The sequence below is a fragment of the Macrobrachium nipponense genome, chromosome 19 (genome assembly GCF_015104395.2).
Source record: "Macrobrachium nipponense isolate FS-2020 chromosome 19, ASM1510439v2, whole genome shotgun sequence".
Classification (NCBI taxonomy): Eukaryota; Metazoa; Arthropoda; class Malacostraca; order Decapoda; family Palaemonidae; genus Macrobrachium; species Macrobrachium nipponense.
In genome coordinates, this window is record NC_061088.1 from 19,903,387 (window position 1) to 19,915,507 (window position 12,121).

General features: G+C 37.1%; 1 protein-coding gene across 1 annotated transcript in view; it reads right to left on the minus strand.

The window, feature by feature from the left end:
• LOC135214700 (uncharacterized) overlaps positions 1-8,529 on the minus strand; it is a 42,674-nt gene extending 34,145 nt beyond the window's left edge. The window contains exons 1-4 of the mRNA XM_064249034.1: positions 8,525-8,529; positions 5,260-5,386; positions 4,575-4,736; positions 3,617-3,746 (exon numbers count right to left, since the gene is read on the minus strand). Of these exons, the coding sequence (XP_064105104.1) occupies positions 3,617-3,746; positions 4,575-4,736; positions 5,260-5,262 (295 nt within the window). The 5' untranslated portion in view covers positions 5,263-5,386; positions 8,525-8,529. The remainder of the gene's footprint in view (positions 1-3,616; positions 3,747-4,574; positions 4,737-5,259; positions 5,387-8,524) is intronic.
• Between the last annotated feature and the right edge of the window lie 3,592 nt (positions 8,530-12,121).

Sequence of the window (12,121 nt, forward strand, 5' to 3'; positions counted from 1 at the left end):
TTTTTTTTTTTTTGTTTTTTTTTTTTTTTTTTTTTTTCACCCTCAGGATTAATCCCTGAGAACCAGCCTGAGAAGAGTCTACTTGAGACTCAGAGGTCTGGAAAAACTAACACCTATTAATAATAATAATATGAATTTCATCATAAAATGCACTTTTTGTGATAAAACTTAAAAAAACCAGGTATAAATTTTTTTTTTTGAGTTTTTTTTTGAGTTTTAACTAACAAAATAGGTGATTTAAAGCATTTTTATAGGGCTTCTAACTATTCACGGGGGGTCTGGCATGCATCCCCAACGAATACGGAGGGACCACTATTATCTGCTGAAAATTTTACTTATACAGTAACCCCTCAATGATTTGCACTTTCTTAATCTCATTGTGTCCTTTGTGCCACTTTTCTCAGTGCAACTGTGTCTTTGTATCAAATCGCAAAATAAATGTGTAGAGCAAAGACAGAACTGTTTACTACTACCCACACTGAATATGTACTGCCTTCCAGAAAGGACATCAAGATATCCAATTTGATAAGTGTTAAAATTACTTTCCTAGTGAATCCTACTGAAAAATGTATGAGTAACAGATGAACACTGCATGTTACAATCATTTCAATTCTATAGTATGTATTTTACTGCAAGATTGTTCTTTTTCAACCATTATTCTGCAATAATCAGTACTCTATGTACAATATAATAAATAAGACTGGCTAATGATATAGTATCTGTATCCTGTAACCATTGTACTATAAATAAAAATTAGAGCCATAAAAATTGGGGACAACAGGGTCTAGTGAATGTGTAGTGCGATGCCAAAAGCACTCCTGTTTATCACTACTGGTAATTTGGTCACTGTGTTTTCATTTTTATGTTATATACATACACTCATACAATACTAATGTTGTCTTGTGTCCGATGATTGAAGTTACTTCATCATGAATACAACAATTTAAGTAAGCTAGGCTACTGTGACAAAGACCTTGAAAGATACATTTTGCTTGCCAGTGTCATATTTCTTGGTTCTTTTGTGTTTAATATACTTACCATATTAATATAATAAAACATTACATTTAGGCCAAAGGTCAATAGCTGGGATCTAGGAGGTCATTCAACTTTGAAATGGAATGAGTAAAGAAAATTTTAAAGAGTGTAACAGGAGGAAAACCTCATAATTGCACTATAAAACAATTGTTAGGAGAGGGCAAAAAGTAAGATGGAAGAAAAGGATATGAATGGAGGTAAATAAAAGTAATGAAATGAGTTGCAGCTAGAGACTGAAGAGAAACAGCCTAGAACCATAAGTAATGCCTAAAATGCATCACTGATGGCACTAACCTGCTACGATGACTTACCATATAAAGACATCAGAATAATTGTAATTTCTTTGGATTCTACACAATCTTTCAAGCTGAGAGTATATTTTCATAGGCTTGCCAGGGATATGGTAGGATTTTCAGGTAGCCTACAGGCAGTATAGTCTTGGCTTAGCCTAACTAGTACATATCACTTTTTCTGCACTTTGGATGTAGTATATTTACTACCCCCTTGTATGTGTTAGGGCAAAAGATTGGGGGTTACGTATACTTTTTTTACTATTCTAATATAGCCACTCCAACATGCTAATTACATTTACATTTAGAGAAGTAATAGTAGGAAAAAATTATTGCTTCATAGCAAATAACCATAACAGGGCTATGATATTATTTCTTCCCTGACAGACCAGCCTATATATACATTAAACAAATGCCTATGAACTTTAAGGTCGGCCAATTAAAAAAAAAAACATCAATGGAAAGAGGAAGATATGCAAATGCTCAGTTATCTGTACTTGTCACATGATGATGAAAGTGAATATTTCCAACCTTGCATGAGGCCTCTTTTCCAAGACTCTCATAAAAATACGTACCCTAATTTTAGTGAGTTATACATGATCTTATTGTTTTTTATACTTTATTTTGCAAAACTGAAAAAAATGGGAGGGAAAAAAAAAAAAAAAAAAAAAAAAAAAAAAAAAAAAAAAAAAAAAAAAAAAAAAAAAAAAAAAAAAAAAAAAAAAAAAAAAAAAAAAAAAAAAAAAAGAAAAAAAAAAAAACAATTAAAGCTCACATAATATTGTAAAAGATAAGTAATATAACCAGCAACACTCCCTGAGTATGTTATGGACTAATATACATAAGCTGCACTGGGACTGGGAGATATAGTGCCTTCCCCCAAGAACATGAACACCAAGTATAAGAAGGATGAGGCAGAACTGAAGAGCATCATTAGCTCCCAATAAAACCTACTGATGCAGACAGAAAAGTCAACCCTATGATCTTTTATAAGGATTGGAAGATTGCCCAAAACCTCATGAAGAAACCTGTCACTAGTGATGATCACAGGAAAAGGAGAGGAACAATATACCAAGTACTGTGCTCTGAGAATGGATGCTGCCATTCCAACACTGGTATGATTATGACTCACCTCTCAAGGAGGATTGCCATCCACTTACATGAAGGAGCAGTCTACCAGCACTACCTGAGGAACATGGCAGTGCCTCCTAACACCAGCAGATCATAAGGAGCACAAAAATCCTGGATGGGGACACTGATCATCAGTGCCTCCAACATAAAGACCTCCCTCTCCAGTCTATGATGGAAACCTTTGCTGACCATTACCCTGGAGACCCTTCTTCTCCCTATCACTGTCAGGAGAATGGCAGGGTGGCCCCTGGGATAACCCTTCAGCCACTCACTACTTCAGGCAGCATGCCCTTCGATCAGGAATTCCAGGACCTGGTGCTAGCCTGTCAGACCCTTCATCAGTCAGCCAGACTCTCCAGATGAATCAACCTGCTCCTCACCAATAGGTGCAGGCTCTCCTTCATCTAAAACATGGTTTTGGAAGAGGAAAATTTCCTTCTCACACAGTTTCAAATTTGGCAACTGAACCTAACAAATTGCATAATGCCTGCAACACCTAAATAAAGACTACAACTGCACTAAGATCAACAGAGAAAAGGGTTTATCTTCTAAATTTGACTTTACAAAACTTAAATATTTCTGGCAAATTTTTTAGATACCAGATTACTGTCCAATGTTATGCCCAAGGCAACAGTTATATACATACAAAGTATATAAAATCCTTCTTTGCATTTTAAATGTTTTCTAATTTTTTTGTCATTTCTGCAATAGTTCCATTTATGCACATTTACTCTTCCCTTTCCCCATTAGTTCAACAATATTACTTTCTGCATCATTTCGGTTTTTCTGGCATTACTTTGTATATTAGTTTTACATTTCATGCACAAATTCAAATATTTTTCTGTAATTTGCATATTTTATACTTTTTTCTTGCCAGAATTTTAAGTTTATCACATGTTTCCACAGTCAAAGCTTGATAACATGATATTCTACAAATCTTGATAATGTTATTTCTCATCAAAAAGGATTTTCAAATAACCAGTCCCTTACTGGCAAGAATTTACATATCCTTAGTATATTTATGGCTTCAAATAATATAGGTTTCATAAATATAATATAGTAATATGTTGATAAGCAGGTAACATTGTGTTTTAACTACCATGGTTACTAGCATTAGTTTAAGGCATTTTGAAGATAAAACTTCTACTTATAAATCTTACCGGGAATTACCAGTGGAGAATATTCCTTGCTATTGTCTCTGGTCTGAGGGCTGGAAGGACTCTGCCCTTTTTCCTCAGATTCTGAGACTGGGTCATCTTTCTCCCCACCCTTTTTTGCACTAGTTCTTTTCTGTAAAGCAACAAGTTATTATAAAATCCAAGCATCTAAATCTTTTATATATTAAACTATAAAACTTTTTCCACAAATGCCTTAATAATCAATAAAGGTTGACATAGGCTTAGTATAAATTGAAACTCCTCACTTGTAGCATGACCACCTGGACATTGTATTACTATGGCAAAATGAGAAACAAAGAAATGGGTAAAGAGAGTACGTATACATATTTATTAATACAATACTTTCTGCGAAGTAAAATGAAAGCATACAAATAATTCCCTCACTACCACTTTGATTCTGGCTATCACTGTGAGTCAATACAACAGGTAATATATCCTTACGGTCTACAGTAAGTTCACAGAAAATCACTGGTTACCTTTCAAAGTAGTAACCAGAAACGTGCGTACACAGTACTTAGTCCAGTGAAGATGAGTTACTAGTATATTGATGCTGAAAGGATGCATCACAGGCATTTCTCTAGTTCCACAAGTGAGTTGTACAAGGAGTACTATAAGAAAATCACAGTGATGAAGCAGTTATATGATGTAGACACCCAAAGAAAATGCAGAGGGGTTAGGGTGGAATTAACCAATCCTCAAATCTGCATCAGATGCCTAAAATTCTTTCAAGCAGCCCAGTTAAACCTCTATCAGAAAGTTAAAGCACATAAAAAAAGTTTTGTTTTGCAAAAAATACTGACAAATTCCTATACTGAATAACAGAAATACTTACATTCAAGTTCTTGCAATAATAATCAAGCCTTATAAACAAAGTATCATACTCTGATCTTTCAGCATTAAACATCAACAACTTCAACAGCAGTCTCAAGTATTCTCTTACCTTCTTAGGTCTTTTACTGTCAAGCAACTCCATCCTTCGATGCAATTCTTTCTTCACATACATATGGGCAAACAGCAGCCCTGAGTTATGTTCAGACACAGCTTCCTTCTCAGAGTCAGCTATAAGCAGATCTTCCACTATCTTACTGATAGTATTCTCTGCCTGAGAGCATGATCAAAGAGTATACTGTTACAATGAAGAAATGATATTTCTATAATCAAATGAGGTTTTATATTTACTACCCAGTAATTACTTAGCTAAGAGTTTCTACTCGACAGCAGCTTAAATTTTGAAATCCGTGTCAGCAATAGCCTTTTGTTCATGTAAGTGACATATCCCATCCACTTTCGGGGTAAAAGAGGAACAACTCATCCACAAGCTCAATTTGTTTTATGAAGTCGAGTCCGTAATAGGGGAGGAGGGTGGGCTCCATCTGTAATTACTAAGTAAGTATACATAAAACCTCATTTTATCATAAAAATATAATTTTTAGCCCTGATAAGGATATCTGATCAACAGGCACTTCAACCTCCAATGTTAAAGCTACCATGATAGACTCTCTGTGGATGTTCAATATATAACAGAAATGCCATTATATTCCTAAAGAATACACTAAAAAAAATTGTGAATAAATCTGATTACAATCTTATAATCACAATAAAAAAATTTTGATATCAGTACTCACCATGCTGAACCCCTCAGTAGTAACATCATGACTATTTGACTTTATTATATACAGTGTACAGCAGCTAGTCAATCTCCATATCAAATAAGCATGCAGAGCACCCACTAGCTCTGCTAATAACGGATTCCTGTCAGAAGAGAAATACGCACAGGAAAAAATTTATATGTATTTCAAAACAGTAATAAATCTACAATGGTACCTAAAGAGAAACAATGAAAATATGAATGTTTTAGAATAAGTTTAAATCCAAAGCTAATATTCTTGGAAAATTCAAAACATAAAACAAAACATGATCTCTCTTAACTTCTGCATCTTACATCATGAATAAATAACAAATCTTTAAATGTAATTTGCATTCTTCCTGGGTATCCAAACTGGAGTGGTTTTAGCAATCATCAGCACAAGCTGCTGGAGTCAAGTTTTTGAAACTTGGTAATTAACAATACCAACTGGTGGTTAAGAGGGGGTGGGGGCTGAGTGACCCCTCACTCACCTGCTAACACCAAGAGGTTTTTTCCCTCAACCTCCAGGGACAAGTAAAGAGAGGAGGAGAGAGAGAGAGAGGGAGGAGAGAGAGAGAGGAAGAGAGAGAATAGAGAAGAGAGAGAGAGCGAGAGAGAGAGAGAGAGAGAGAGAGAGAGAGAGAGAGAGAGAGAGAGAGAGAGAGAGAGCACTCAGGTTTATTACTTAGGAAAAACACACACTATGTTGAAAATTTGACATTTGTCCCAATGGAAATACAAGTCACTAATTAAGTGGAGTGTCACCTCTGTTGACTGACCTAAGTTGAGTAACCCACTTGAATATACCATGGTCCTGATTACCACTGCCTACTCAGTCTGGCATAGGAATAACAGAGCATAGGATCCTACGCTTGAATGATGGAAAGGAGCCTTAATCATGTAAGGTAGAGCATGGAACCATGTAAATCCTAATCAGGGTCTGCATGTCAGGGTAGCTATACTGGCAAACTGATGGGTTCAGGAATAGCTCTACCCTGCCCTACTTCCCTGGTTGAAATGGAAAATGGAGGAATATGCATCTCAGGACAGAGCTCGACTTCTTTTTTTTTTTTTTTAATTCACAGTGAGATTTTTTAAAAGTTGCTTTTGGCATTCAACAACCCCAATCTGCTACAGTTGCCAACAGTTGATGGACAACGGCCAGGTATTATTCAATGAGAAAAAAACATAAAACTCTATTTAGCCTATTCGATAAATTTCATCGGCTAATAGGGATTGGTGGGTTTTTGTTTAAGGACCTTTGTTTACCATCAAATTCTCAAGTTGTTTGCAGTTAACGCAAAGCAATAAAAGCACAAAAAATTTGTCACAAACCACAGCAAAGCACAGGCTACTTAATGGGCAAGCCACAGCACCAAATACAGTAAGCTTTTGGATCCTGTATAGATGTTAAAACTTATTCATGAAAAATGAAAGAAAAAAAATGCTGTAGCCCAATGCACTTATACAAATGATTACTAAAAAGGTGGTAACATTTTTCTTTAAACCATTGTCACAGTTTCCTATGATTTTCATATTGCAGATATTGGTTTCTTTCACTATACTCTGTTTTTTTTCATCTGTCCATCCCCATGTGGTGTTTTTGTATGGTAACACTGTGTCCCGGGCTTTAGATAGTTACGCTATGTGTAAGTTTTAGGTAAATAAAAGGATATCTGGGTGTACATTTGCAACTGAAAAGTGTTTTAATAATTTACTGTATGCGAATTACACCGTTAATATTCGAAATAGGATATTATAATTGTTGAATGTAAGTGAATGTAACTATTTAAAGCCCGGGACGCAGTGTTACCATACAAAAACACCACAGGCGGATGGACAGATGGAAAAAAACAGAGTATAGTTTTACTTTAATATGAGCATCACTCCCGCAAGCACCAAGTTTAGCTCTAACCCCACTGGAATGAATGGTAAGGCATAAACAAAACACAGTGAATACCTAGGTAACGGTAAATCTTCGACAGATAGCCTATGAGCACAAGTTCCATACTTATCATGATTAGGGGATATATAGCTAAGAACACATCATCAATAGTTCAATACCAAATTCATAGGTACTCCGAAGTAAAATAAGGTAAAACTGACAACTACTACCGCAGTCTAGGTCTCGCTAGACGGCGACCGTAATGTTTAAAAGCCTTTTGCTTATGTTTTTGTTTATGACTTCTGTTTGTATTGATGATAGCAGCTATTTACAGTCTCTTGATCATACTGATCCCAAAGGGGCTGGTGCTAAACATGGCAACCATTTTGCACATAAACTGACAGTTACTGAACCAGAGGGGACAGTTGTACTACTCTTCAGTTTTACCTTGAAATAACACTAAACCAACTTAGGCTAGCTGCAAGGTACAATTACTAAGTTGCAGTGTAACGCTATTAACCTGGGTAAGCTATAGGTAGGAACAGGTTTAGCTTATTTCAAACAGTTTAACTTAGTCTGTCCAGCTGCTGATAAGCATATCATAGCTAATTAGGCTAGGTAGTGACTATTGCAGTGCTTAACTTAACCTTATGACATTGCCTACCTATGTAGGCAGACTATTAGCCCACCGTAGTTTAGGCTACTGTTGCATCAAGGATAGGGTTAGCCTAAGCAACTAACTACCTACTACTAGCCTAGCTACTAGCTAGGAATAGGTACCTAGTAATAGTAGATACTACCTAGGTACTATCAAAGCCTAACATACCAATTAATGGTTAAATTGACTGAAAGGACAGATTATGGTTAAATTGACTGAAATTATAGTAGATTATAGAATATCAACGAAATACCAACGCTTGACACGAACTACCTACCCTAGGGGCCCTAGCCTAATGCCAAACGAAGACACTCACCTTGATTTATAGCATGTAGCTTAAGCCACCTTAATTACTAATATTACTATAATGCACGAACAAGGAGAAAAATGTATGCAAAAGCTTCGAACACCACAAATGTCAGTTTGCTGCCGAAAATTTTCGGGCATGCAAAAAGCTAAGGAGGAGGTTCCACACTTGTCAACAAGACCCAGTTCTTCAATGTTTACCTTTGTGGGATTAACCACACCCACAAGGACGGTCACTCAAAAGCACTAGAATCAAAACAACTCAAAACGCTCATCTGAATGCAAACTCAAATGGTTTTCAACTAATTAAATAACAATACCACAATCCATTCGTAGCAAATGCACAGACAGACGTAAAAACGACGAATGGCAGTCAAGAAATAAGCGAAATCTCGAGACACCCGCCTACTCTACTTTTGGCATTATGCTTGATAAGCAATAATCCTCGCGGTCTAAAATAAATGGTTTTGCCTATTCTGCAACTTGTGGATACACGGCCTCACTCGGAACTCGTCGATATATTATATCAGGTACATCACATGCTGAACGGAAGCGCAATTCGCGTTTTTATCATGCTTTTATTCATGTGTGCAATAAACTTGCAGTGTTGAGTGATATGGCAATTAGTGTACAACGACGCACGTTTTCTTTGATGGTGACGTCAAGCAAGCTGTTGAGTCATGTGCTCAACCCATCTAGAATTACGACAGTTCCACCTCAATATTATGGATATTTTTCATTCATGATATTGAAGTTATTGTCTTGTAACACAATCACACAGCCAATAATCACAATATCCACCTTCTTCAGATGTTGCAGGTATTCTCAACTGCATCTTTCAACCTAACTGCCATTTTCTCCAAGCAATGATAGAAATAATTACAAAATCAGGTTCTGATTTTGTGATAATTGTCTTCATATAGCAAACTTCTGAACTTAAAAGTCAGCTGGAAGTGACAAATTCCAGGTGAAGCTGTATAACGTGCACGTTATTACAGAACATACCGCAAAGGTTATCAGCATTCAAAAGCATGCAAGATTTCAGAGATGCTCGTGTCTTTGTATAATAGTAACGAACAACAGCACCACCAACAAAACTGAATGTTACAAAGATGATTTCGTTTCAGTCAGAATTCACTGAGAGTTGAGCGTCACTTACTGTTGAAGACAAAATGCGTGAGACCACAATTTAGACACAATGACCTTGCAAAGTATGAGTTTGCAAGTTGTTGGCTGATGCGTCATATTTCGTCAGAAATCAAACTATAAGCATATTATTTTTGCCTGGGCTGCGCCTAAGGAGGAGGGTCTGGCTATTTTAACTTCAGACATATCAGGATTCAGGAAAATGCCCAGCCTGCCAGTCTTTCAAAATAAGCCCGTTAAACGGCTTAGCAATGGACTGGGGCTTGGCAAAGTATTATAGTAGATTTAAAAGGTTTCAAAAACTCAGTAGTATGTATTATATAGATAGGTTTGGCTGGGGGCCTATCGCAGATTTAAAATTTTGGAAAATGCTACATTCTGATAGGACGCAGACGTTTAAATGCTTGGAAGTTTGAACATTTTGTCCTATTTTGATAGGCTTAACAAGCAATTATTGCCGGGATTTAAAAACAAAAACTGAAAACTTGACAGTTTTTGTTCTTTTATGTTAGGCTTATAGCAGGGAACCACCACTATGATTTAAAACAGTGGAAAAGTCAATAGATTACTCTATTTTCAGAGGCTTGGCATTTGAGATAGGCCTTTGGGATGATCACAGATTTAAAAGTTCGGCAATTGTCACAGCGAAATAAGTAAATGATTCTCTCTCTCTCTCTCTCTCTCTCTCTCTCTCTCTCTCTCTCTCTCTCTCTCTCTCTCTCTCTCTCTCTCGTGATAATGAAAGTAAATACATCCAAATAATATACGGAAATAAATAATTTCTTGACAACGTATGACAGTTATTGAAAAGGGCACTGATGATATTTGATCAATTGACCTACTTCTTAAACCATTGTCATTAATGTCATTCACTAGAATAAAGTTGTACTTGCCTCTTATTACGCTCTTTCCTTTCTTTCTTCTTTTTTAGCGTAAACATAGCGACACATCAAAATGAACGTATTTGTTTCTTCTTTCCCCAAAATATTTTGTATAAACTGAAATCCGTACCCAACCACAACAGCCTAGAGGAAGCGCAATGGGTCACACGAGGCAAGAAAGCCAACGAAGGGGTAAAAATAGTTTCGCATTCACAATAATAGAGAGCATAAACAAAGTCCAAAACGCCGTTTAAAACTGCCAAGTAAATAAAGGCGGTCCATAGATATTGACTTTTTTTTTTTTTTCCTACATTGACTGAAGTGGCACCCCACCAAAGGGAAACCGGATGGAGAAGAAATCAGAACCGCGAGAGAGAGAGAGAGAGAGAGAGAGAGAGAGAGAGAGAGAGAGAGAGAGAGAGAGAGAGAGGCCTCCAGTTCCTGCTCTTGTGGACAAGAAGTGCAGTTGAGGGGAAGGTCCAAAAGGTTGGCGCTTCCGGGACGTATGTAAAGTGACCCTCTGCACGATAGCAAAGTTCCCTCTTCTGGTTGTTGCTCTTTTGAATTTGACTGACTGGGCGCCCCTTTCCCTCTTCTTCCTCTTCCTCCTCCTCGTTCTCTTACCTCTCTTCCTCCTCCTCCTCCTCCTCTTTATCTCCCAACTTGTATTCGTCTGCTTCCTCCTTTTTCCTTTCTACTCCGAATGTCTCCCTTATCAAGATCTCCATCGGAGGCCAGGAGATTTACGCTTCTCGATATTCGATGCTCTCTCTCTCTCTCTCTCTCTCTCTTGTTGTTCTTTCTTCGTCTCTGTATTTATCTTCATTCCCTTTAGTATTCCTATCTTCCAACCACCATCTGTTTATCTAGCCATCTACTTAACTTTGATCTTCATTACGCCTTCGTATGTGCGAGAACCTTTTTTCTACGTTCTGTCGTGAGTGATAGATAACAAGATTACGGTTGTGATAGGTCTAGTTCATCGACGGGAGCAGACTTGCAGGATTTCCCACCCGAGGGAGGCGACACCGTACAGCCAAGGTTCCGAGGTTTTCTCTGGCTCCTTTCTTATATTACCGTCATCTTTGAAATGATTGACATACTAGGAATGCATAACAGTTGGTATGGGTTAAATTTACAATTTTTTTTATTGTATAAAAACATTGCAATAACCTAATTAATGCATCAATAATTGTTGTGCTTTTCGGCATGCCTCAGTGTGACGGTCTCTCGTTTGGAAGTGGGACAGAAACAACCATTCGAGTCCTTTGACGCAATCAAGTTTCATGCACATCACGGGAAGCATTTTCCAATGGAGCCATTCACGCATTCATTCTGGATTTTTTTTTATTTACTCATTCTGTCAACATTATCTATCTTTTTAGATTTAGACATTCTATTGTAGATTGGATTGGATTATAGAGTCTGATCAACCTCTGTCTCCACCCCGTAAGTCATAATTTGCTTCATTAAAAAAAAAAAAAAATTCCAATGGCTATCATCCTTACCTTTCGACTTATAATAAAAGGCAGCTATTCAATCGACTATTCTCGCCTTGCAGCTTCCTGCCGTCGATTACTATCGCCTTGCGGGCCACCTCTCTCCCCAGAATTAATTCCGGCGACGCGCTGCGACTAAATGAGCCGAATTAATGAGGCGACTTGGAAATCAAAAGAGAGCATCTTTCCATTCGTATTTATTCGCTCACTCGGCCTTTTGGATGCCCCGGGTCTCTCTGTGACCCAGTGCCGCTCGCACCAGCATCCTAAAATCTACTGCAAAGTTTTAGGGCGGGGTTTCTTTATAAATATGATTAAAATGTAAATGAGGAGATGGCACATTACTCGCGCTGTTCTTCGTCTATAGATCCTTCTGTATCCTGTCTTACTTTCAATATATATATATATATATATATATATATATATATATATATATATATATATATATATATACACACACACATGTGTGTATGCATGTTCCCGAG